At 42.0% G+C, this 27,711-nt stretch overlaps 1 protein-coding gene across 5 annotated transcripts in view; it reads left to right on the forward strand.

Annotated features, from left to right (window-relative positions):
- The window catches only part of CDYL (chromodomain Y like), an 85,343-nt gene extending 63,370 nt beyond the window's left edge, over window positions 1-21,973 (forward strand). For 2 of the 5 annotated variants that reach the window (XM_064161125.1, XM_064161128.1), the window contains 5 exons: window positions 11,919-12,175; window positions 12,661-12,833; window positions 14,033-14,243; window positions 19,127-19,270; window positions 20,108-21,973. In XM_064161125.1, the coding sequence (XP_064017195.1) occupies window positions 11,919-12,175; window positions 12,661-12,833; window positions 14,033-14,243; window positions 19,127-19,270; window positions 20,108-20,266 (944 nt within the window). In that variant the 3' untranslated portion in view covers window positions 20,267-21,973. Of the gene's footprint in view, window positions 1-1,023; window positions 1,120-11,918; window positions 12,176-12,660; window positions 12,834-14,032; window positions 14,244-16,249; window positions 16,291-18,750; window positions 18,948-19,126; window positions 19,271-20,107 lie in introns of those variants that run through there. The other 3 variants (XR_010306261.1, XM_064161127.1, XR_010306262.1) reach the window with 3 other exon arrangements.
- The last annotated feature ends 5,738 nt before the right edge of the window (window positions 21,974-27,711 follow it).

Here is a 27,711-nt window from a genome sequence, read left to right on the forward strand (position 1 = left end):
ACCCTCAGAAAATAACTGTTGTCTTCCTCCTTCAATAAATGCAGTAAGCCATGAAAACATGGTTCTTGCAAACTCTATACCCATTCTTACTACAGTCAGATATATTCTTGGTCCCTTGCATCAGGGGAAAGGTGGTCCTAGGATGATCTGTGCTCTAAATACCAATAAACTCCCCAGAGCAGTCCAAAAGTTATTGCACAAAGTTATTCCAATAATAGCACCCATAGCTAATTTTGGAAGTATTTTGGTTGTGCTGAAACCAAGGAGATCAGCAGTATCCCCTGATGAATGAGTGTTTGTGTTCCTTATCCCTGGAGAAAAGGGAATTGTCATTTCTAATACAATCATTTAGAAGTTTGCTCTTACCACAGGCTATTTTTCTCATCATTATTCTGAGCCTGTTTGAAGGCTGTAATTTATTGTGCCCACTCAGATACCAGCCTCCTCATTTGGAAGTATTTTACAAATAACGTATAAAACAGGAGTAATTCCCACATCAATGAGGTCATTGCAGAAATTAGCAGTTCCAAAAGGAGACTGCAATCCATAAGAACATCCTTACAATGACCTTACATAGCATGAGACCCCAGGCTTTATGACAGAGGTACAGATACACATTGAAGCTGTGGCTCCCTAGACCACAGAATTTACAGATTAAAGTATCTGCACAGCACAGGAGTTTTTTTTCTCCCCAAGGTTCAGTCAAGGAAAGGAGCAGAGAGAGGTGGGGACATCAGCACTGAAAACAGCAGTTAGCCAAGAGTCCCACTGTCATTCTCCAGTTTGCTCACCTGCACCTGACACCTTGGTCTAGGCACCTGGGCTTCTTGAAAAGCAGCTGCCTTTAGGACAATAAGGTGTAAATGCTATGTAGTATAATCACATCTGTGTGTCACAGAATGCCAGGATTTAGGTCTGGAAGAGACTTTTCCCATCTCCTTCCCCCAGACTGCTCTTCAGGTGCTGTTGATTCTCTCAGATGGGTTTCACGTGCAGGGAATCCATCAGGGTCACTAGGAAACACCTGGAGCTGGTGGTCAAACAAAGGGCCAGCCAGCGGAGGGCTGTAAGCTGTGGTATCACTGGTCAGAAGCATGAGCAAGAAAGCGCAAGATGGAGGTAGGTTTTCCTTTCTTCTGGGGAGGCAGATGGTGATTGAGATTGTGTGATAAAGTTGGAATGCCTTCTGTATTTGTAGATGCTCTTGGGACATCAGAAATGTTGATAATTCTGTGGTGCTTGAGTTTCTGTTGGGTCACTCTTGTCTGTGAGGAGGTTTGTTTTTCTTTCAGAGTGTGAGGTAAATTTACTTGGTGACACTTGTGTCAAAACATCCAAAGGCATCTCTTGGATGTGGGATGAGGTGGAACTGCAGCACAGGGCAGTGGATGTGTCTCATTTTTCATGGACCATGTTGGATCTGTCTTGCTCATGGGTGCTGGCTTATGTGCCTAGTTGTGTAGTGTGACCACAGAGTGTACCCAGCACTAGTTCAGCAGTGAACTTTGCTGGGAGAAATCCCTTGTGTTTTGAAGAAGAATCCTGACAGGGAGAGGGGTTATGCTGCAGTGAGAAGTTGTTGTTTTCCCTTTCACTAAGGGAAAACCTCTTTCCAATTTCATAATTTTTTTAAGGTCCATTCCAACCCAAACTATTCTATGATTATTTCTGTTAGCTGAACACAGTTAAATCAACCTGTAGGACATTCTGCTGGGTTTGTTCGGGATCAATTTTGACCTTTCTGGAGGAGAATCCAGTGAGTTAAATGCTGCCAGTGTATGCAAATTTGTTATGCATCTTAATTATCTGTGCCACTAATAACATGTATCCAGGTTCATGCAGCAAAATAATTAAAACTGCTGTATAGCTCTAGCAGTAAATATCTCCTCTGTGGAGATGGACAACTTCTGTTGTTGAACAATAGAAACAAGACAAAAAGCAGAGCTTGCAAGAGGGAAGAGCAGAATCCTATTTACAAACTAACCCAGTTTATTAAATCCACTCCTGACTTTGGAAGCAGCAGTTTTGTTTTGGTTTGAAACCATTTGAAAGGTGTTTCATAGCAAGAGTAAACATGAAAACGAAGGACCGACCTGGTTTTAGTGGTTTTGTTGTCTCTCTAAGCCAAAATCTATTACTTGCCCACTTCTGCTCTTGATTGCTCCCTGCTTCATGGTCGTCATATTTTTCATTTGCTACAGGTAACCTCTGAGCTAGATAAAAACAAAGGGGGAATTTTAAACTTTTTAAACCTTAATAGCTTAAATCTTAGCCTAAAAGAGGGAAAGGCTTCGCTTGCTGGCTGGTACACAGAGTGCTGCAGAGTGAAAGACTTGCCTTTGGGTTGAGAGAACCACCCAGAGAGAGAGAATGGGAGTCCTCTGAAAACAAAGCTCTTTCATTGCAGAACTGCTTAGGTCAGAAAAGACCTTTAAAATCATCACATACAACCCTTAGCCCAGCACTGCCAGCTGACCACTGAGTCACATCTACACAGCTTTTAAGTCTTGGCATGTAGGCATGTGTTTTGACATGAAATCTGCTATTTACCATAGTCATCAGTTTAAACTTTCCCATCAGCTTTAGAGGCTGTATCAATTGCAGTGTTTCCAGTGTCCTTCAAAGGGTCATGAAGTCAGCAGCTAAGCAATCCCAAACTGGCTTTTTGACTATATATTGAGCTAATATAATTCCCTGAGATGTCAGGGCACTCTCTAACAACATTTTCCAGTCTGATTTGTGGAGCCTCAGGTTGGACATTAGTCTCATTTTGTGTTCTGTGCAGTTTACACCAGGATTTATTATAGTCAAAACTCAAGCTGCCAGGACAGTCCTGTATCTGGCAGGCAGGTAAGAGGAGGTGATGGATAGTCACACCTCTCTGTCTCTGTTCATGATTCATCCCACTGCAGACTGTGGCTGCCTCAGCAGATGTGTGGGTTTGCAGAATCTTAGCCATGGTGGGGGTTGGAAGGGACCTCTAGACATGATGTAGTTATAGAATCATATAATGGTTTGCACTGGAAGGGACCTCCAGAGGTTTAGTCCAACTCCTCTCTTGCATTATGCAGGGACATCTTCAACCAGATCAGGTCCAACACCCCTGCTAAAGCTGGCTCACCCAGAACAGGTTGCCCAGGTGGATTTGGAATCTCTGTGGAGAAGGAAACTTCACAACCTCTTAGGGCAGCCTGGTCCAGTGCTCCAGCATCCTCACAGGAAAGAAGTTTTTCCACATGTTAGTTTAGCTCCCACCACTCGAGCTCAGTGTTGCAGCAGGACATCCTGTCCACTTCTCATCCTGTTTTCTATGCCAACTTTTCTCATCCCTTTGCTGTCTGGCATGGATAAACTACACACTGGCAGAAGTCCCTCACAGGGACCTGCAACTGGTAAATTTGGTCTAGGATACCAGTTGTCTTACTTAAAAGTGGGAAAGGAATGTCAAAAGGAGTAAAAACTGATGGTAAATAGTTTCAAAGTGGAAATTGGTTGAAGTTTGAAAGCTCTCATGGAGCTGTTCAGCAGATATATCAGTGGAGGGAAGGAAGGTGTTAAAGAACCAGCTGCCCTACCCTTGGCCTAGTACTTGTGATGGATTCTGGTCTGGCAGACTGCATGGGGGAGCAGTGAAGAGACACAAATTTTAGTTTTCATGTTATGTATACTAGATTGGTATGGAACTATTGATATCAGTTCAGCATGTGCTGCTTGCCCAGTTCACAGGAGTGTGGTGAGGTTCTGAAAGGTCCTTGGCTGATTTCCCACAGTTGTGAGCTCAGCGGAACATCAGTCTGCTGGCAGGAACCATCGACCTCGGGGACAGACATGCGGCGGCCTTCACCCTTCCTGGAGCAGGACTGAACTGATTTAATACATTTGCAGTGCAGGTCTGGTCTGAAGCAGCATTGTGTTGCTTCTTGCTCTTAGTTCCTTACAGGGTTTGAAATAAATAAAAGGGAAAATAATTTATTTTTAACAAAACACACTCAGCCTTTTAGAAGCTTCAGTCAGCACAAGATCTCATTGAAGGATTAATGGAAAATATGATCCCACTGCAGCATTTCTGTTCATTGTGATTCAGAACACCTTGGATTGCTGTGACATCTTGAATAGTATGTTAACTGAGCTTGGGGGGGAAATGCCTGCTGGTATGGTGCAGCTGTGATGCAGCTGTATCTGAAGCATCATCTACTGTAGTTAAAAATGGCCAAGTTGTTTGGATTCCTAAAGTACTGATATGCTGATGTATAGATAGAGAGCAAAACAGTACAAACAGTATCTTCACTGCAGTTAACTATTGACCTTATGGCAATTTCTAATGATATAAAAACATTCTGAGATCAAGCAGAGGTGCAGTTAATTATAACTCTGCATCACACCTTCTGTGACAGGGAATGTTGCTGTTCCCATTGTGCAGGAACTGTGAAATCTTAATTGTTAATAACTTACACTTTCTGGCATCAATACAAACTTTCATGGTTTAGGATCTTAGCAAGGAAAATCGATTGTAGGTAGATTATTTTTACTTTTCAATGTGTTTCCAACTTTCTATGACTAGGAATAACTGTGTCTACAGCTCTGATGCCTTTGGTTCTCCAGGAGGTTCTCACTGGAAGGACACTTGAGGAACGTGATTTTGAGCGCAGTCTTGTTTATAAACAGAAATGAACTGCAAAGCTTTAAAGCTTTTTTCTTTTCTTTTCTTTTTTTTTTTTTCTCTGAGGTTGTTTTCCAACTCTGAAACAACATCAATAAAAATGTTGTGTTCAAGGTCCCTTTGAAATTTGCCAGTCTCTAAGCCAGCAAGTCTTGAGGTATTTCCCATGCAGGCTCTTTTTTTAAATCACTAAACCAAAAAGTAGTGTTTAGCATCTTTAAGAACTTTAGAGCTTTACTTTGCCTTTCTAATAGCCATTCTTTATCTGGTTTAGCATCTTCTTGTGTTCTTTACTTCCTATTTTGTTTTACGTAGAGCATGGTCTGTGTTTCTCCTCAGTTCCTATTGACCTCTTTAACCATGTGGAGTTACGTGAAGCTACATCTCACTCCTGAATAAAATAATTCAGTTGCTGTATGAGTTCCATTTATATACTCTTCCCTCATCACTGGTGTTACCTTTCTGTGTGCCTAAGTGTTTAATGCTATACCTTTTAACATAACACATCTAGGTAAAAGGACTCTGTGTTCGTCTTGATAGAAAAGAAATTGCAGTTCCATTGGGGGATGCTGCCCCACTTCTGTTCTCTTTATTCTGATTGGAATCCACTTGAACAGGTCTCGGGGAACAACCAGCCGTGTAGCTCATCATTTTGTCTCAGCTTTGCCATGATTTAAAGGGTTTCCAAATGAAAATTGAGCTCACCATTGTCACTGGTCTCTGTACTGCCTCTGCTATTTCTGTGTACACAAGCTTTGCTTTCCTTAGTAGTTCTTGTCTTTTACGTAATGACTTCCTCTGACGTTTTTGGTTTCTCTGTGTGTTCTTACCGATTGTTTCCTTAAGGAAGATTCAGCATTTTAGGCTTCCACTTAGAAAGATTGCCAGAGCCCATCACCCATGAACTCCTTAGTAAATGTTGAGTCCAAGGGCAGCTTTATGAGCCTCCCACTGTACAGCTGAGGTTCCAGTGCTGGACTTTGGAACTGCAGCAATTTCCAAGCCCAGGATTCAAATGGAGATTGTTCATTTTTTTTAAAAGTTGTGAGCCTGGGTCATTTCGTGCACCTGCAGTGATGATATTTTAAATACAGAGTTAAATATTTATTATTTCAGAATTTACAAATCAGTACTTGAACTATGATCACACCAATATGACTCCTGTAAAAGTAATTGTTCTTGTCCTGCGCTCTGGGATAAGCTTGAACTGGTTTGTCTTTACTTGCTGTAAAATTTACCTTAAACCACATTGTTCTTTCTGTTGACTGTTTTTTATCTGCCACACCTGTAACCTCCTAATCTATTTCTTTAAAATGTCCACCTCATAATACTAGTAGAGGCTGTGGTTTCATATTAATATGCTAGTGCTGCTGAACATGTCCCACTTAAATATCCTAGTGCTTCTTCCATTGCTTCCTTAGCAGTCCCATCTGGCAAGCAGTTGTAGCATCAATATTGCTACTTGTACTTTAGATAGATGAAACTTCTGTAAAGAAAAAAGCAACCAAGAGTTTCCTAAAAGCAGACTTTTGCAGGGAAAAGTAGCATTGGGAATTGGGATCACCTACAGGTGGTCCAAATAATCCCGGCTTCTCTGCTGACTTGCTCTGTAGCCTGAGGGAAGCCACTGTGACAGCTCTGTGCCATTTTCTGTGTATGGCAGCATGTGTTAACAAGTTAATTAGAGCTTTATGGGATTAGCAGCGTAGGGGTTAGGGCTGCAGCCAATGAAGTAGAAAGCTTGCGGTCTTCAAGAGAAGCTGATCACTTTCCTCAGCATTATGCAGAGCATGGAGCCAAACTCCACCCATGGGTGTGTGATCTGCCCTGCTGTTGGCAGTGATTATTTCCTTCTGATTTACCCTGGACATGTTTCTTATTTGTAGTCTTGATTACAAAATTTGATGAAAATGTGCTCTCCTGAAGGGTCTCTTCCCAAGACTCGTGGCTGTTTCCAGGATCTTTGCAAATCCCACAGCATGGAGAACCGTACCATTTGTCCCGAGGTCAAGATGATATGAAGACAAATGCCTCTTGTCTTTCTAGTGGTCACCTGCAGGAGGAAGCCCAACTGATGGAGGATGTTGTATCAGCTGATCCAAGGCTTTTATTCTTAGTAGTGTACTGAGAGTACTGTTGACTTTAAAGCTCTCTCTGGGTTGTTTTTGTTGTTTTTGTTGTTGTTTGTGGATTTAAAAAATAATTATTATTTAATACAGGAAGAATAAAGAATTCTTAATATTCTCCATAAGTTTGCTATGCCAGAGGACATTTAGGCTCGAGGTGAGGAGAAAGTTCTTCCCTGAGAGAGTCATTGGCTACTGAAATGGGCTGCCCAGGGAGCTGGTGGAGTCGCCGTCCCTGGAGCTGTTCAAGGCAGGATTGGACGTGGCACTTGGTGCCATGGTCTAGCCTTGAGCTCTGTGGTAAAGGGTTGGACTTGATGATCTATGAGGTATCTTCCAACCTTGGTGATACTGTGATACAGTCCAGGCATATCCTCCCATGCTCTAGTATTGCCAAAACCCAGGAGAGAGGTCAGGTTCAGCTGGAGGGCACAAGCTGTACTTCATTCCTTTGTTCCATCATTTTGGCTCTTGGTATTTGATAATATTTGAGACTGGTGCCTCTTCAGCAATATATAAGGGCAAATTTGCCAAATTTGTGATTTTTTTTTTTTTTTTTTCCCATCTCAGAGCATCTAACTATTCAGGACTCATTGCATGGGATGCACAAAGATGCCTTTCATCATCCTGCTTTTCATGTGAATTACTGTTTTGCAAGAGGAGGTCGATGAAAGCATTCTGCCAGTGCAGTGGTGCTACAGCCACCTGTCTGCATCTCTGTAAGAATGTAGCTGAGTGTTTTAGAAAGCTCTGATGTCCTTACAAGAGTTATGTCGTGTTCATGGCTTGTGTCTGCTGCTGTCTGTACAGGATGGTTTTTGACTGTGTCTGTGGTAGGCTGGTCCCGCAGGACTGGAGAAGAGCCACTTTTTAGACCACTTTGGTGATTAAATTGTACTGAAATGCTCTCGATAAAGCGTTCATTGTAGGAATTATTGTGAAATAGCTGGGTGTACCTCCAGTTTAAACCTTAGCCTCTTCTGTGATAGCTTTCCTCTGTAGATGAGCCCCGAGAGGTATCTTTTCTTAGCTCTGGAATTGAGAGCATTTCAAATGAGTGCTGTGGTATCATAACCTGCAGCCACAAGAGTATCAAGAGAGGAGGGCTCTGCCTTGTCAGTTGTTCCCAGTATTTAAAAGGCCTCAAGAAGGGAGTCTGGCGGGAGAGTTTTTCTTCTTTGTACTTGTTTGTGAGAGAAATACAACTAATCCTTTACTTCCCCCATCAAATGTTTTGCTGTGTGCCACTGTAGAATCTGGCTGAGATTTCTTGGATGCAGTAGTATCAGACGTGCTCAGGAAGTTATCTGTGTTGTTTTCTTGCAGCCACCTGAGTAACAGCTAAAATAATGAGGAGGGTCTTGGGCACTGTTCTGTTTGTTAGTAGTATCACGTCTATAGGGTCAGTGGAATAAAAACCACTCCAAAATGAGTCTAAAGCTGCAGTGGAGGAGACAAAAGAGCAATCCCTGACTTACCCTGATGTCTTGATAAAGAAGAAACAGAACTTGCTCACACGAGGAGTGTTTAAAGCAGTAATAATGGACATGTATTTTGGCATTTTTCCCACAGTAAGACTAGGAAGTTTATTGAATGTCTTATGAATAGCACAGCTCCTTTTTGAAAGTAGTAGAACTGAGTCTACAGAAGGGACAAAACTGCTGCTCTGGAGATAACTGCTGTGACTGTGACATCTGCTGACAGTGGGGCTGTTTACTGTCCAGTTGTAGTTACCTGTTGCTGATGTCCCAGCGAGTGCTACTACAATTAGTTCATCTGCACTTCAAGCCCACATTTGTTGTGTATGGAAAGCTGTCAGCTTTGCAAAAGCCACAGAAAGTGGCTGAAGAACATGTTCTGGTTCCCTCTGACACCGTTTCCTAGGAACCCAGTTGGGAAGTGGTTAACTTCATTTGAAAAGGTAATGCCCACTTGCCCCTCCTCCCAACAGTGGGTTTTGAGAAGGTTTCAGTACCAGCGGCAATTGTAGCGACCAGCAGCCCCTGATTTGAAGAAGTTTGACCAATGGCTTTCGAAGGCTTGGTTTAAAAGGAGAGAGGCCTGTGGTGTTGGGTTTGCCTTCGATGTGCTATTACCATTGACAGATTAAAATGCAGAAATACTCCTGTATTTTAGAACTGCAGAGTGTAATTGTAATTAGCCTGAAAATAAGAAACCGTAGTGCAGAACATTCATGTGAGGAACTGCATGGAAGTACAGTTAAATCTCTGATGTTTCTGCTTCATTTTAATTCTGGTGTGCTGCAGCCACATCCAGGGGTGCCCAGTGATGCAGTGTTTGCCTCTGACTCCACAGTACAAAGTGCTGCTTTCGGTCCCCATGTTGTCCCAGAAGGTCTCTTGCCCATTCATTAAGCATGACAAATTGTGTGTGGTGTCTATGTGTAAGCCTTGCTTCTCGCATCGCAGAAGTAATTTTCTGGTGTTTGAGTCATGGGAAAAGCTCTACCCAAAGCTCTTGCACAAGTTAACTGACCTTTTTTTGAAGCTTAACATACTCCATTGCACCTTTTTGTTCTCCACATTGTTCACCTCTGTGAGGACAGAAGCCACAGAATCTTATGTCAGGTCTTAGACATTGGAGATGATTTTGGTTGTTATATTTTACCTTCCCCAAGGAAAAACATTGCAGCCATTTTGGCTTGTGACCTTTTTTAAAGGGATGTAACCTGCATGGTGTGGTTTACAGGGGAGAAGTATCACAAGCATCTCTGATCGATTCCATCTTTGCGCATCAGATTTGCATTTATTGTTCTGAACTGAAAGAAAACCCAAATTATTGTGAGGAGTTTTCTCTTTATCACTAAGGGAAACCCCTTTCCAATTTTAGAATTCAAAATGCAATCCCAAGCACAAATAGAGGCTGAGTGAGCAGTGGCTCAAGAGCAGTCTTTAGGAGAAGAACTTGGGGTTGTCAGTCAAAAACTCAAAATGAGCTGGCAATGTGTCCTGCAGCCCAGAAGGCAGCCATGTCCTGGGCTGCGTCAAAAGAAGTGTGGCTGGCAGGATGAGGGAGGTGATTCTACCCTTCTACTCTGCCCTTGCAAAATGACAATGGAGCTGCTGGAGGGGGTCCAGAGGAGGGCCATGAAGCTGATCAAAGGGCTGGAGCACCTTCCCTGCAGAGACAGACTGTGTTGTGAGTTGGGGCTGTTCATCTTGGAGAAAGCTGGGGAGAGACTCTGCAGCTGCAGAAGACTTCTAGTACCTGAAAGGGGCCTACAAGAAAGCTAGGAAGGGACTTTTTTACAAGGTCTTGTAGTGATAGGATGGATTGAAGCTTGAGGAGGGCAGGTTCAGACTGGATATTAGGAATAAACTGACAGTGAGGCTGGTGAGACTGCCCTGGAGGTGTTGAAGGCCAGGTGGATGAGGCCGTGAGCAACCTGGTCTAGTGGAAGGTGTCCCCATCAACAGCAGGGTGTTTAGAACTAGATGATCTTTAAGGTCCTCTCCAATGCAAACAATTCTATAATTATTTGGTGTAAGAACTTCATTTCTGTCCTAAGGCTTTTTTGGCAATACAAGCGGACATAGTTTCAAGTTGTGCCGGGGAAAGTATAGGCTGGATGTTAGGAGGAAGTTGTTGGCAGAAAGAGTGATTGGCATTGGAATGGGCTGCCCAGGGAGGTGGTGGAGGCACCGTCCCTGGAGGTCTTCAAGAAAAGACTGGATGAGGCACTCAGTGCCGTGGTCTGGTTAAGTGGCTAGGGCTGGGTGCTAGGTTGGACTGGCTGATCTTGGAGGTCTCTTCCAACCTGGTTGATTCTATGATTCTATAGAAATGTATAAAAACTTCTGTTTCCTTCACCTTTCTCTCAGTCTCTCCCACTTCATACAGATCAAAGTGAGCAGTGTTTGAGTGCAGTTAAAGTGTGCCTGTACTGGACAGTTGACTTATTCCAGTGACCTGTTTGATGTCTTCACTGGACCCAGAAGTATTTGAAGTGTCTTGTAAAAGAAATAAAAGTAAACCCCACAGCTCTGGTATGATTAGAAATTTTAAAATAGAGCTGCTTCAGAAAGACAGTGATGATTTGAGATCCATCAGTGGCATTTTAATTAACAGCTTATTTATACATGGCTTAACCATACTTTGTAAGGTATGGTGTTCTGAAATACCTATCATCGAGGCAAGGGCTGTGGCTTTCCAATGGAATTTAGCAGCCTCAGACCTCTCTTTTCAGGACAACGCTTCCCAAACTGTCCCATCTGCACCTGTAGCACAGTTTCCCCCTAGTTTTTAATCTGACAAATGTACTTGGAGACTGTAACAAGCAGCTGTATTCTAGGTCCAAGTGTTCTCTTAATTTCTCTTGTTAAGGTTCATTAATTGGTGTTTTGTTTCCAAAGTGGAGTTGGACTGCTTGTCCCTATTGTGTCAGGAGGAACGGCCTCTTTACTGCCTGCCTTCAGACGCTGTCCATTTCAGTGACTGCTAATAAGACCTGGAAGACAGCATATACCAGAATAACGCTCTGTCTGCCAACCCTAATAGCAAAAACTGTTTAGACTCGAGGAATATTTAATTGTCTACGAATCCATGAACCCTTCACTGTATGGCTCTTGTTTCCCTCTCACAGTAATTTGTATTTCTTCATTTCCATTTGCTTTCTTTAAAGACTGTTATACTTTATATGAGCTTGTCACTCAAGTTCTTTATTTGGCTGCTTGTAGGTGGTGTTTTCTTCGTGTATTAACTTCTCATGCTGTTTGAAACAGCTTCTGCTATTTCCTTGCAGTCTTGGTGCTGTTAAGACAACTTAAAGATGCTAGAAAGGGAGAAAGCAGAGCGTTAGCCTGCTGAAGTGCAGGGGCATTAGGTACATCAGGTACCTTTCCCTGCCCTCTGAAAATACAACGATTGGTGCATTTGTCTTGTTGAAAATGTGTTCTCTCACAGCTGTGAATTGAGTGTATTTGATCCCCTTGTCAACTTTTGCTCGGTGCACGCTATTTACTTCTGTCACCTTGCAGTAACGTGCAGGGTGCGAGGTTTCATGGTCACTATGCGTTCTTGATCTGCAGGTGTGGTTCCATGCTAATGGGTTCAGAAGCTGCCGAGCTAATAAAGTGTAACTAACAGAATGTTATTTTTTAAACCCTTTTCAGGTACATCCACCTTTATGGAAGCATTAGCAGCCAATGGTACCACCAACATCCAGACATCTGTAACAGGAGTGACAGCCAGCAAACGGAGATTTATTGACGACAGGAGAGACCAACCGTTTGATAAGAGGCTACGCTTCAGCGTGAGGCAAACAGAGAGTGCCTACCGCTACAGAGACATTGTTGTCAGGAAGCAGGATGGATTCACACACATTTTGCTATCGACAAAATCATCCGAAAACAACTCGCTAAATCCAGAGGTCAGAACAGTTCTGATACTGGGGGGAGGGATGGTGCTGAGGAAATTCCCAGTCTCTGCCTCACTCGTGCCTGTTACTCCTGTGCAACCTTGCACAAGATGAGATCCAGGCTGTTGCTGAAGTTGATGTACTGTCTCCTACAAGACATCTTTGAAGTGCAGCTTGGAATACTTCCGTTAGAATGTCGGTTCTTTTTCTGACTGGCTGCATGTGCCACCTTCTGTCCACTCACAGAAGTGCGGAACGAGCCCTTCAGTTACATTTACCAGATCTTCTTTTAACGACTTCATTAGCTCTAACTACTATTTTTTTTATTTTGGGGATAATGACAAAAGTTAACTTTTGTGATGCGGTGGTGGCTGAGTGAATCCTAAGGAATAATTAAGTCTATCAAGGATCTCCTAGTCAGAGTAGGGAAGGAGAAGAGTATGCTACTTCTAACCGATGTCATAAAAGATTGGAATGATTTTTTTATTATTTTTCAGGTAATGAAGGAAGTCCAAAGTGCACTGAACACAGCAGCTGCAGATGACAGTAAGCTCGTGCTGCTCAGTGCAGTGGGGAGCATTTTCTGCTGTGGTCTTGACTTTATTTATTTTATACGACGTTTAACAGACGACAGAAAAAAGGAGAGCACTAAGATGGCTGAAGCTATTAGGTATGTGAGACTGTCACCTGTCATCTGGTTGGTGGTCTTCTTTATTTCTTCATCAAGATCTCAGATACTGACCTGTAGTGACCCTGTCCCTTTCTATTTGGGTTCTCATTTCATGTAGCACAACTTTTACTACTAGAATTTAAACTATGAAAAAACTTAGTTTGGTGGTTACACTACTAGGTGAGACCAGTTTTAAGCCTGAACCAGCAGTGGGAACACAGAGATCTGCAAGTTGGGCATTGAAGGAGTAACCTACTCCTTCAGTGGAGCTGCAGAATGAAGGGTGTTGTAGAGGAGCAGATCCCAATGTTAGGTATCAGACCTAATGTTTGAATTAAAAAAAGGGCTGAATTGTTACAAGCTTTAAGAATGTATGTGGAAAAAAAGTATGGATCTTACAAAGATGTTTTATCAGTACACAAGTAGCTTGTCACTTGAACGCTGGTTTTGAGGGCCTGCTCTGTTGGATTAGTTCTTGTATTCTTCCAAGGTACCTGTCTCCCTTCAGAGACCTCTGCTGGATGTTACTGATGTTCATGTCCCCAAAACAGGCCTTGTGACATGTGAAGCCTGTTTGTTTGATGCACAGGTGGCTCATATTGGTGACAAGAAACTGTGTGTGTGTGGGGGGGGGGGTTCAAAGGAATTTTTTTTTATCAGTCTATGTAAAGTTGTTCGCACAGTGGCTTCAGACATGGTCAGAAGTAAGAGCTCTTAACAGCTGCTGTTGCTAGCTTAATTTGGGCCCTTCCAGCAGCAGGTTTTGGCACTTGAGATTGTTAACAACATGGGTAAAGTTAATTTACATGATGCTGTTGTAAACATGTATGCTGGAGATGGTCCTTTCTGCAGTACTCAGCCATGATTAACGTGATCTGAAGTCTTCAGCTAGACTTCATGCCACTACTCACTGACCTCTGAAGCAGCCATTCAGACATTTTTCAGCCCACCTCACTGTCTGCTCATCCATCAGCAGCTTGTCTGTGAGAGTCTTACAAGGTAGTGCTGCAAACTTGGCTAGGTAGCCACTAGCCGCTGCTCTGTCCCCACCCACCAAGCCAGCCACCTCATTGTGGAACGTTGTCAGGTTGGTTTTGAGCACGATGTCACTGGAGCTGAATCAGTGCCGAGTGTTCAGGGGCTGGTGTATTTGACTCTCTGTCTATATGTAGTGAGTGCCTGTTTCTGTTTCTCTTCAGGAATTTTGTGAATACTTTTATTCAGTTTAAGAAGCCTATCATTGTAGCAGTAAATGGCCCAGCCATTGGACTCGGAGCATCTATATTGCCTCTGTGTGACGTGGTCTGGGCTAACGAGAAGGCTTGGTTTCAGACACCTTACACTACTTTTGGACAAAGTCCAGATGGATGTTCATCCCTTACATTCCCCCGGATAATGGGCCTGGCTTCTGTAAGTAGCTTGCAGGGTAGGGGCTGGCAGCTTCACAATGCAGTTGGGATAATTTATCCAGCGTGATCGCAAGGCTTCTTACTTTCGCTGTATTGCCTTTTTTTTCCATTTCTTTTACTTTCTTCTCATGAAACCTTTCATGAGCAACCAGCATTTACAGCTTTTCTGCTCCATGCTGTTGCAAGGTAGTCCTCACCTGGGTGCACAAAACAAAGCGGATGCAGGACCTAGTCCCACATTGTGAGCACCCTTTACCCTGCTGGGGGCAGAAGGGCCATGTCCTGAGTACCAGGACATACCTTCCCTGCCTTGTGAGGACCAGCCACCAGCACCTTGTGTTTAGCACAGCATCAGAGTGTAGTAGATACATGCTGGTGTGTTATGCAGGATAAATGCTAAAGGATTTAGTTGGTTGGTTGATTTTTTTTCCCCAGTCTTGCTGTTTGCTAGTTTTGCTAGTAGGGAAAGAAAGGTAGTGCTGAAAGCAAAAGCCACGTGTCCCTTAGTATCCCTTTTCCCAATTTCCAGTTAGATGAAGGAATCAAATATAACAAAAAAGCCTACATTATTTTCCTGTTGTTTGCTATGTTTTAAGATTAGTTCTTTGACAACCGCTAGACCTACAGCCCACTCCAGTTTGAAGCTGAACAGTAACAGTATGAAGGAAGTGCTTGTAGCCACACCTGTTTTTCCTCTATTGCCAGTTGCTATAAAGGGCAGTTTTTCCCTGTATGATTTGATTATTGATTTATAGACACAGATTTTGATATATTAAGACCATCAGTTGAGCAGATCTGATGACTCTGTAGCTATTAGAGGAGAACAGAAAACTGAAATAGGTCAGCAGTTACTAGAGTATCTTTAATATCCTAGTGTGTTTCAAACTACTGACTGTTCCTTTCCCTTTTTATTTGGCCATCCATCCATCTGCCCATCCATTTCTCCATTCATTTCACTCATCCCCCTCCTTTAGAGACTTGTGGTTGTTACTTTCCATTCCTCCAGAAGTTGTATACAAACATAAGCTCTTCCCTAGGACACTTGTTCATGTGTTTGTGAATGCTCATTTTTTCAGTAGAGAGCTTTACACTGAAAGGTCCCAGTGACAATTGCACAATATTCAGAGCAAAAAGGGAAATGTTCTCTTACTGACCTTGGACCCTCTGCAGTACAGCAGTGTCAGGGCCATAGGGAACAAAGTTGGGCTTTAAGCAGTGGGTTCCATGAAATATATTCAGAATCTAGACTAACAAGTCTGATAAAGTAGTGTATTTTGTGTCTGTTAAAGAGAAAAGTCAAGGAAGAGCTAGCATGAGAAGCATTCATGGGAAAAAATATAATACATCAAGGATTAAGGCCTCTGTGCCATAACAATGGGTTCATTTGGCAGTATTAGGCCCACACATAGCTCCTGCAAGTCAGATTCACAGCAGTGGCTATGGACTAGTCTTCAACTGCAAGAATGGCAATGCCTTCCCTACCAGGTGGGCAGATCTGGTGTGGAGGTGGGGTTTTACACAGAGCACGTTCAGCAGAGTTAATAGGTACAAGAAATCCAAAGCCCAGACCTTAGGTTTCAAAACTGTATGAGACAGACCATGAGTTTTAGAAGGTTTCTTACACTTGGTTTTTGAAGACAACGTGTCTTAGAGATGATGGTTATGTCTGCCTGGGGAGGTGTGGTGATGTACCTGCTGTGGAGTCCTTGATCTGGATTTCTGATCCTGGATGTCAGTTAGCACAGGAGATGTGTGATCATCTTCACAGCTCGCGTCTCCCTGCTGTTCTCCAGCACATGTGCCAGTATTTCTTATGTTTGCTGTCAGTCATGAGGGATTTGCATTTCTGTAGTGCACTGGAAACCTCGAAGGACTCACTGCTATAAAACAGACCAGATGATGTCCCAGTAGTTTCTCTGTAGAAGGAGAAAGACTGATTAGAAAATGAGTTGTAAAAGAGGATCTTCTTTTAAAGAAATAGTTTTATAATGGTTATTTCTGTTGCAGTGTTTGGAAAGTAACCATGAGTGTAGTGTTTACCACAGCAGGTAAGAGACGTATTTATGGGACTCAAACTTCAGTAGTTCTCTGCAAGTACAGCATTAGTGTATCGGCAATTAATGGTCGGTTATGAATTATGACTATTAATTTCTGCATTAATATTAACTTTTATTATTAATATTAAAAAACCGGGGGAAATCCCTGAGGTTCTTTGGATTTTCAGTCGACAAGAAGCAATTGCATAGAATTAAACAGTTTAATCAACTAGAACTTGGAAAACAGTAATGTGGGAACAGGAAAAAAATTCTAACTAATGCCTCTGCAGTCTTGGCATATACTCACGACACATTTTGGTCCCTGAGTAAGTCTCCTGTATGAAAGACACTTTCAAACTCGCGATGATCCCAGGGTAAAATACAAATATTTCAGGCAGAGGAGGAAGGAGATGCTGCTAAGCCATTAGTGTGAGCTGCAAACACGTGGCCACCTGTTAACGAGCCGCAACCAGGAGATGCTCCGTGCAGACAAAGGCATGATGTAAAAAGGCAAATGTAGAAAGGCCCCGTTTTCTAAATCACCCCCCTTTATATACTCGATTTTGAAATCAAACTGGCCAATAGGCACTAGCACCATTATTCTGGCCAAGGAATTCAAAGCTTCATGCCTCCCTTGATTGTGCAGCCACGTTGAGGACAGCACAAGACACCTGACACGAGGTGCTAAGCTCCCTAGCCCTCAAGGCTTTACTGGGGGTGGGGAGGGAGAAACCCTTATTGTTTGCTCATCTACTCGCTCCCGGACCCCAGCACAACAGGAGGAGAGCCAGAGTTAGACCTGCTCGGCAAGATTTATGCCCTACCAGGACAATTAGAGCTGAGATAACTGCACCATTATCAGTCGAGGTTGCTCGCATTCAGGAGAACACTGCAGTTGGTAAGGAGTTTTGGGAAAAGAATTGTCCAGGTTTTTCTAGCATTCATTTTTATCTTTGTTCCAAAGATACCTGAGAAGAAGATACACACCTGACAAGCTGACTTAAATTTCTGCTTTTCTAGCTCCCAGTTGGGTTCACTTCTTGTTTTGATCTTTGCTAGAAATGTTAAGTAGCTTTTCAAATACTTTTGGAATACTTAGTATTCCTTTAGTAAGGTGATTCCCATTTTTAGACGCAGTTGTGTATATCCCTGGTTTTTGGCAGTGCTTCAGGTTAGTATCATTCACACAACCTGGAAAATGAAAAGGTTTAGTTGTGATTGTTACCGAACCTGGGCTGTTTGATGTTACTGTCACAGAAGGTAGAACTACAGAGTGTATCATTTGTACGTTCTTAGCTTGAGGTTTGTTTTATTTACGACAAACACATGTGAATCACTTGAGAGATGTGCTGAAGATAAAGAGATGTTCAGAGCTCTTTTACAGAATATGTACTGCCTTTTCCCTGCCCAATTAGAGGAGAGTCAGTAACTGACCTGTCAGTAGAACCCAGATTCTGTATTCCATTACATAAGGGGTGAGTAATAGACCCCCTAAGCTTTCAGATGTGGCAGTGCTTGGAACATCACTGACAGTAACTGAAAAAGAGAAAGTTCTTGTAATAATTACAAAAAAATCCAGGATTTGGACAAAATTCAGTTGTTTTTTTACCTCAGAAATGCATCATCTTGTCAAGTCTGGGTGTGCTTTATAATAGACTTACTTTCTGTATCCCGGAAGTCCAGTGATGGCTTTGTTCTCTCTCCAGTGTCACTAGTCATTAAGAAAAAAATCAAATGTATTAACTTTTTTACCATTATTTTTGAGGCTGCCAGTTACTCTTTTTAATCTCTACTTGCTGTTTCTGTGCAGATGTCACTACAAAGTTTAATTTAGTTCTGCCTTTAGTGAAGATTCCTATAAAGTGTAGATAGTTGCAGGATGACGTTTCAGTGGGGGAGGTGATACATAGTAATTACAGATCAAAAAGCTGTATAGAATTGGAGCTCACCTCGTTGCACAGCATGCACTACTCTGGTTTAGACCTTTACACTATATACGTGTTCTCTTAAATACTGGGGAGTGGGTTAATTAAAACTGCTGAATCAGCTTGTGGAAGGATTTATCAGTTCAATATTGAACTCCTGAATGGGATGGGAATGTTTGTTCTCTATGAATCTGATCAGAAATGGCAATCTCTTCCGCTCCCTTCAGTGGGTTTGCAGGTCAAATTCTTAAGCTGATTCAGCTGTTTTAAATGTTGCATCATAACTACAATACTGCTGAAGACTTTGGAGAAGTGCTAAAAACGTTTGAAACCCCAATTTACGGTTTTTCAGTACTGAGAAGCTTTTTAGTTGCAAAACATGTAATTGTACTTTCCTACCAAGACTGGCAGCTCCCAGGACAACTCCTACCACATCTGGGTTAGCTTTAGAGTTTAGATCTAATGTAGCTGTTTAGCAAAGATGTAATTGCTGCAACTAATACTCTGTTGTAAAGAGCAAGCTGACGTGTTCCTTGCTGTTTTACAGATCTGCCAGGCACTCTAACCTATTGCCACATACACAGTTAACCAAGTCAGCAACACTGCAGGACAGCTAGAGCCCATGAACAGTCATGACTGGGAAATGACAAAAGGCAGTTTCACCTTTAACCCCTAATCACAGAGCTCCGTGTTTTTATACCTACTGCTGTAGTGTAGCCAACAGCACCGACCAGCTGGCTGTAGGCAAGTCCTTTTCTTTATTCATTAAAGTTGGAAGAGCTGTAATAAACCCATTGCAAACAGCACAGGCATTTTCCTCCTTTGTTTTGAACGTTGGTTTTTGGTTTTTTTTTTTTTTTCCCCCTTTAATGAGTTTTTGTCTCATTACATTTCATACCAGAAGTAACTTTTTATCCCTTCAGGCCAATGAAATGTTGTTCAGTGGGAGGAAGTTGACTGCGCAGGAAGCTTGTGCCAAAGGACTCGTCTCTCAAGTGTTTTGGCCGGGAACCTTCACACAAGAAGTAATGGTTCGAATTAAGGAGCTTGTCACGTGTAATTCAGTTGTAAGTTCCCTTTCTCCTTACAGTATGTTGTATGATTAGATTAGTAACACTTAGATTAATTCTTATCAGACTGTTATTATCTCCTGCTTTTTAAAGAAAGACCATTTTCATGAAGCAAGGAGTCCAGTTTAGGATAGCAGTGTCTTTTAACACATCTTTTATCTAGCTCCTTGTTTTCGAGTTTGGAGGAACTCAGTTTGTGTCTGATTCTCTACTGTGTGCCACAGCACCTGGCGTCCAAGAACCAGCACTGGGCTCTTTGCAGTAAATAAATGCAGTCTTTCATACTGTGTGGAACTTAACAGTTTTCAGAGTGAAGCCTTGTGCTTCAGGGGTTGTGTGCACCATTGCCAGCTGCACAAGATCGCTAAAACTACCACCAGGTGATGCTTTTCTCGTGGTGGAAAAACAATACAGTACAAAGCAACTGTTCTATGCATTTGACATTCTGGAATTTGAAACATGAATTGGTTTATAAATTGAAAAGCAAACAGGATTTTCAGTGCATTTGAAATGCTCCAGAGGCTCAGGCTCTGCTGGGCTATTAGAGCAGTTGTGGATAAGTGTTATGATCAGCTGTCACAAAAATGAGTTAGCAGTAAAAGCAAACTTTTTTTTTATTACTCCACTTTTTGGAGCATTTGTAAAGGGTGCTGGGGTAGGATAAGGGAAATCCTGTGTGATGTTAGAAGAGACTGGGCAACATTTCCTAAGGTCAGAGCATGTCCGTGAACTGATAAACTTAAGCTCATAATCAGCTTCAGCATTTGTTCACACAAACTACTGTATTGTTCAATTTTCATCTTGTACTAACTAACCTCCCTTTTTTTGGCCCAGGTACTTGAAGAATCTAAAGCTTTAGTACGTAACATCATGAAAGTGGACTTGGAACAAGCAAATGAAAAGGAGTGTGAAATTTTGAAGAAGATCTGGGGCTCAGCACAAGGGATGGACTCAATGTTAAAATACCTGCAGAAGAAAATCGACGAGTTCTGATGAGGTGCCCGTTGACACTGGAATTGTACATCTTGGACATGAGGGCAAACAAAAGATGCCCATTTCTAAAACTTATATAAACTAACCCCTGGCTCAGTTTGGGAACAGGAGTGGATTCCCCCTCCCCTTCTACTGTCAAGGGGTTTCAAAGTACTGTATCACTTAAATTTGAACAAAACTCCTCTCTCCCTGATTGTTACTTATAGATGTATGTACACACATGTCTGTGTGTGCATATGTGTCTTTTTATATATATATATATATAAATAATGTCCTGTGTGTGAGAGTGTGTATGTAGACACACACACACAAGCTAAAACCCGATAGAGTGCACTACCAAACATCTCTTTAAAGGCTCTAGTTTTTGTTACCCTTGGCTAGTACTGTATCAATAGAGAATGAATTAAAAAGTAACCGGTGTTGCATTATTTTCTGCGTGGCAGGGAAGTCTGGAATAATGCTTTTCTTTTTCATGAGCATACAGAACTGAAACGGGTATCAGCCAGCCCTCACTTCCACTGCCTGACGAGTCAGCTCAGACACCAGGCCTCGTCTCTGAAGAAGGTTGAAATACCTCAAGTAATGGAACAGTCTAAAATTGTTGGGAATTCAACCCTAGTAAGACTAAATGACATGCATCCCCCAAAAGAGTGTGCTCAGGATTAAGGCTAAGAAAACACTCTGTCCTTTTTGGGGGGAGGTAGAGGGGTGGGAGGAAGGGGGAAGGAATATATCTAATTCTTACCCAGACAGCATGAAGAAACCACTGTCTCTTGGGGAAGGGGAAGTGGGAGGGAAATGAAAGGGGGAAGGAAAAACACACACAAAACCTTGTTTTGCAGTATTAGTGAATCACTGAATATCTTATGTATGAATATCCTAAGTTATAAGTTAGTTTTAGTGGGGTTTTTAAACAGTTTCTTCTCTGGTTTGGAGGTTTTTTCTCTCTCTTTTTTTTTTTGTTCTTTTATACATAAGTGCTTCTGTTGCTGGGTGAGAATACTACTTCATACACCGTTTGGATCTGGGGTTTGGTTCATTTTTTTTCTTATTTGCTGGTTTGGTTGATGTATTACACCAAAAATGCATTTTATGTTCATAAATTTTAGGTTCACTTAGAATATATTATTTAATAAGTTAAAATTCTTTTGGCACACTATTAAGTAAAAAAAAAAGAAACAAAAAAGAAACAACAAAACTCCTTTTAAAAAAGCCTACCTTATATTAGATGTTTAATGTTCTTTGTCTATGCTTTTTTATTATTTTAAATATACACTATATCCAGTATGGTGTAAAAGAGTGCCCTGTGTAAATAGACCTATTTTGCATTCCTTTCAGGAGTGGTTCTCGATTCCTGACTGCAGATATCTGTTATTACTTGGGTATCTGTGCTTGCAATCTTATTGAATGTATTATGAAGAATGAAAACAAAAAGAAAAAAAGAAAAAAAATCAAACCTTATTTTTGTACAGTTTTGAAGTTTTTACTTGGAACTGACCCACCTCCCCTTCCCAGTGGAGAGCTGTACAGTGTGTAAATCTGCCTTTACCTTGGATTGGTACAGTATTTTTGCATCTGTGGGACCGACTTTTTTGTTCTAGTAGTTTGAACTATATATAAACTGTACAATCTGTAAAGTTTTTATAGAATAAATATTCAGCTGTGAAAATGGTTAAATAAAACTAATATTTCTTAACACATTTTAAATGTGGCTCTCTTGTAGTGGTCTCTTCCAAAAAAAAACATTTCAGTTCTGATGTGAAGTGTTGCTTAAACAAATCTGGCAAATTCAAGACTTCAGTGTTATATTTTCTTACACTTATGTAGGCTCTTAATTCCACTAGAATGAAAAACCTGAAGATTTTGTGCAGCTTACAACAGCGAATTTAAGTTTTCTCAGATAAAGACAGTGTACTATGAGTGGTGATGGCTGAAATATAAATATAGGGAAGCCTGCAGATTGACTACATCACATGGCCACACACTCACCAAGGCAAACACTCTGTACTTACAATGGTAGAAGCAACCACTGGCTGGCTGAAAACAGTCTGTGCTCCATGGCACTGCTTGGACCATTAGTTTTAAGTCTTGAAAAACAAGTTCTGTGGAGACACAGCACCCCATAAAGAATTAAATCAGACAACAGGACTCATTTCTGAAACAGCCTTACAGACACTTGAGCCAAGGAACATGGCATCGAGTGGGTGTATCACATCCCTTATCACACACCAGCTGCTGGGAAGGTAGAACATTAAACCAGCCTAACAAAACCCGTTCCAAAAGCAATGAGGGGAGGGCCCTTCAAAAAGTGGAATGCACGTTTAGCACAAGTGACTGGGCTGGTTAACACCAAGGGATCTATTAATCCCCTTGGCGCTGTCCAATCCAAACTGCCACATGCTGTAGGAAGTGATACAGTTCCTGTGGTACACGTGAAGAATATCATAGGGAAGATGGTCTGCGTTAGCCCATCTGCAGGTAAAGGCAACTCCACCTGTGGGATTGCTTTTGCCCAAGGATCAGGATGCACCTGGTGGGTAATGTAGGAAGATGAAAAAATTTGTTGTGTGCCACAAAATAATCTCACTTTGGGTGACAATACACAGCAAATTACATGTACTGTATGATGTTACTTGCTGTTGAGCATGACGTAAGGGGTGAAGAAGGTAATGCTTTGAGCTGCATGGCAAGTATGCTTCTGAAGGGAACAGATACCTTAACATGGTTACACTTTGCTTTTATGATTTTTTCCATCCTCAGGAACTGCCAGCACTACTGTCTTACAGAACTGTACAGAGGTTGAGTTGGCAATTTTAAGTCATGCAGCATGCCAGCTCACTTATGACACTCAAGACTTTTCCTTTCTAAAAGAAGAACTACCACAAGGAGAGCCTCTGAGCCATCCTGTTCTGTACAGCCTCTTAGATTTCTCTAGAAAATAGTTCACTCATGGGTCTCTGCTTTTTCTCTCACTACTCATGAGAGACATGACTGGCAGATAAGTCATGCATCAGTCTTACTAACAGGCAAACTCTAAATATAATTAACTCATGAAGTACTCACAAGATGAAAAGTGGTTTGACGCTCCAAGATTCTGAAGTGCAATACAAAATGAGGAGTTGGCGATGGAGAACTTTGTCCTTCTCATCCTTCCTGCACAGGGAAAAGTAATGCAAATAAGGGGAATTAGAAACCACTGAGAAGTATCAGGTAAGAAGTCATGAAGAAAAGCATAAAGAAAATGTTTTTTTGTGCAAAGAAAAAAATTACAGAATCATCGAGGCTGTAAAAGACCTCTTGGATCATCAAGTCCAGCCTATAACCTCACACCATGACATCAGCTAAACTGTGCTACTAAGTGCCACATCCAATCTTTTCTTAAAGACCTCCGGGGATGGTGACTCTACCATCTCCCTGGGAAGTCCATTCCAGTGCCTAATCACCCTTTTTGTGAGGAAGTGTTTCCTAATATCCAACCTAAACTTCCCCTGGTGCAGCTTCAGATCATGCCCTCTTGTCCTGTCACTCGTTGCCTGGGAGAAGAGCCTGAGTGTACTTGTTTCTTTGAGGATAAACAGGTCTGCATGCCTTTTGTAGTACCTGAAAACCATTGCTTTGGTCTCAGCAGCTCCTTGATATTTTGCCTCAATCAATCTGAATGGAAATCTACACTGAATGTAGCCAAACAGGCTGCTCAAGAAGCAGTACATAGTGTGCATCTTTATGTCCATTTCACTATATTTACTCTGGACGCAACTTACTAAACACACATTATGGAGCAACTACCTAACTCTGCAAGATGAGAAGTGAACTCACAATGCTGTAATAAACCACTGTTTCCTGGACACTGCTTTCCAACACTCATTATAACCCTTTACTTCCATCCCTGGCCAAATGTTTTGACTGCTAGAAAAAACCCAGAGTGTGAACAAACTTCAAAGCACTCCTTGTCTTCCCTGCCTCCCCCTTATTAATTATTTTTCACTAAATTCACTGTGCCATCTGTCTCGCCAGGAAAAGACTCTCACTAAGGCCACCTTCAAAGTCACCTCAATCATGTGTTGGGCAAACCAGCTGCTGGCAGTAGCACCTGTGAAGTGCAAATACACTGTTCAGGAATTCACTGAACTTGTCAAGTTGGCCTGGAATCTTTAATCAAACAGTATCATTAAAAACAAAACAAACCTAGAACTAGCTACTAAGCCCCAAATAATGGGCACACAGACACTGCTACAGAAACTGTGCCTGCATTACATGATATAAAGTGAAAGTGATGAAGAGTTTTCTTTCCACGCTCAAATGTCAAATGAGAGACATCCCCAGAATTCTTCCCTTTTTGCACCACCACCCTCTCCTTTTATGCTTTTATGCTCAACATAAGCATGTTGAGCTTTTATGCTCAACAAGAATGGAGGAGCTTGAAGATGAAAACCTGGTAAACCCTGAATTTGTGTGCTGGAAGAATCATTTTGGATGCTAAAGATCACCAAAAACTGAAACAATGCAAAGCTGAGAGTTTTTAAACTAGAGGACCCCTTGAATCAAGGGATCAAAATATGAAACCAAAGGATAGCCACTGTGTCCAATACTTTTTCTGCTTGCTATGCTCTTCAAAATCAGTTGTCAAAATAGGAGTCTGCAAGCATAGCTTTGTGATCTCAAGAGCTGCACCACAATGCTCACAGAAGTATTTTCTGAAGCCAGCATTGCATTGTGTCTGGGAATAATAGAAGTCACACTTTCATTTTTGAATGCCTCTGAAGGAATTACATGTTCATTCATGCTGACAGAAAATTATATTCTGGAGAGAAATGAAACAAGTCCATGCAGCCAAGGGAAGAGAAAGAGAAAAGTCAGGTCCTGACATCAATTTTCTTGAAGCAAAATAAGTCACAACAGCCAGTCTGATGGATGAACCAGAGGCAACGGCAAATGAGATACCTCAAAGCCTGAACATACACAAGGTGTTTCTGCACATCTCTGGTTGGCCTGTATTAAAACGCCAGTTGCTTCCCTCACTGCACTTCCTAACAGCAGGAAAGGTCCACCAATGCTCAAGTGCCAAGTTACAACTTCAGGAGCAAAACCTGCTGAACAAGGGACGTGGCACATCTGCCTTTAGACACAAAGGCATTGCAACTGCAATTTTGCCATGGAACCAGTTATCTGTTCTTGGCATGTCAAAGATCTCTCCTTTTTAACTCTCCCTCTGGTAAATTTGCTTTGGTTTCTGAACTTTCAGACCTCAATAAATAAAATAGTAGTCCGTAACACAACATACATATCTATCAAAGAAGCCATCTATAAATTGTCCAAAAGTTCCTGAGATAGGTTGATTGGCTGAAAATAAAGGTAGCTTGCCAGTGTCTAGAAAAATGCATGCACAGAGTCCCTGAGTTTACATTCAGAGTTTGGAAACCCTCAGCAGAGTTCTGTATCCTTAGGAATTGGCCTGGAAACTCCCTGATGGAAAATTTCTGGCCAGCAATACACAATAACCTGACAGGCCAAAATTATTTCCTAGTGTGGCTGTTTGTGCCAGATTTCTAGCTCAGACTTAAAAAAATATTCAGAGCAGAGAAACCTAGAAGTGGAAGCTTTGAGTGGAGAGGTGAACATTCTGGGGATAGGCCATATAATGGCAACAATGGATAATATTATTTCATTGGAACATCAAGAGCTTTATGCCTGGAACCACAGCTTGTACCTTCCCCTTGCTGCTTCTGCCACCTCAGCTGTGCCTGCTGCTATCTTCCCCTGCCGCTGTTTTGGCTGTTTTGTGCTGTTTCTGGGCTGCTGCTGTATCGACCCTGCAAATATCTGGTGATAGAACAGCAAAGCACAGCTCTGCTAAGATTACAGACCTGCCCAGTTTCTCCACCCTCAGCTCACACCAGCATGAAACCGCACCTCCAAGAAGCCTCTCTGACAAATAAAGCCATCGAGTCTGTGTCTAGCCTGAGGCAACAGCACAGGAAACACTGCATTACCAGAGGGCCACTGGTGCTTCACGGCACTTCGAGACGAGAAGCCGCTGGGCTGCCAGCACCGGACGCCAGTTCTTTCTTTTTCGTTTAGTTTTGTGAAGCAGCAACAAAATACTTAAAACCATTCACTAACCAGCCTCTGATTGCTGCCACAGAAATGGTGTGGCCATAAATGAGAAACAATGCAAAAACCAAAGCCTCTGAGCCTTCAGAGTTTAGAAAGGTCGTGTTAAACCATAAACTGAGCACTGTGGACCTCCTAGCATCAAGACTTGGCTTTGCTGGTTAGAGGCGGCAGGGATTTGATCCTGAGGAACAACACTCCTGCTTGTTGCTGCCTCTGGAAGGATTACATTTATTAGAGCACTGGAGAGCCTCTGTGTCTCCGTGGGAACCCCTAAGGGGAAAATTAGGGTCTCCTCAGAACTGACAGGAAGATTTAAGATTTCCTAAAAAAAAGCAAGGCAAAAGAAATCCAAGCAAAGATGAGGAACTATTCCTAACAATCACGATAATTGCAGTTTTTGTAAGTTGGGCTGGCTGCCCTGAATGGGTAAAGAGCCCCAAACCAGTTGAAGTAACGAGCACACTGCAGTTTGCACAGCCCTTGCACAAAGCAAAATGATATGATCTTTCACAAGTCTTAGCTACAGATTGTGTCGTGTCCCCCCTGCCATCTCTCCTTTATTTGTGTCAATTAATAAATCTATGCTCTAGTGAAGTTTGCTATTTATGCCAGGAACTGTGAGGTTAGACACAAGGCTGTCAGTTAAAGCAAGTGGAAAATACCTGTGGTTTAACCCTAAATGTAAAAAAGTCCCTTATTTACATTATATGTATGATAAACAGCCTACTGTACACACACAATGCCAAACGTCCAGTCTTCACATTGATGATCATCATGGACAACTAACCCAATAAGTTTACAAGGCTTTACCACATTTTCATAGACTCATACAATCAGCCAGGGTTGGAAGGCACCACAAGGATCATCTAGTTCCAATGCCTTCTGCCCCGGGCATTTTCAGTAACTTTCTTATTTTTTTAAAATCCATTTCATTACTAATTAGCCCAATTAGCTTTGCATCAAGGCAACTTCAAACTCAATTTTAGCCCTGGCAAAGTGACCCAGCAGCTACCAGAATTCAATACTTGTGAGGATCAGAAGCATTCATAAAACCTACAAAACAGGACTTGCTGGCACAGCACCGGGAGCTTCACTTTAAAGAAGAACAAGGTATGTACCAAGACAAGGGCATTTAAAACCATTCCCCATTTCTGTGGGTCAAAGATACCTGTGAGGAGAACAGAGGGGCACTAGAGGAAGCATGGACCCACCAAGAGCTGCAAAAGATCCTAAGACACTTAGGCTTATCATCTCCTTTTCACACAGCCATGAAGAAATACATGAATATTCTTGGCTACAATCTGCCCAAAATTATATTTACTATCTAATTT

This window comes from Pogoniulus pusillus, chromosome 21 (genome assembly GCF_015220805.1).
Source record: "Pogoniulus pusillus isolate bPogPus1 chromosome 21, bPogPus1.pri, whole genome shotgun sequence".
Taxonomy (NCBI): domain Eukaryota; kingdom Metazoa; phylum Chordata; class Aves; order Piciformes; family Lybiidae; genus Pogoniulus; species Pogoniulus pusillus.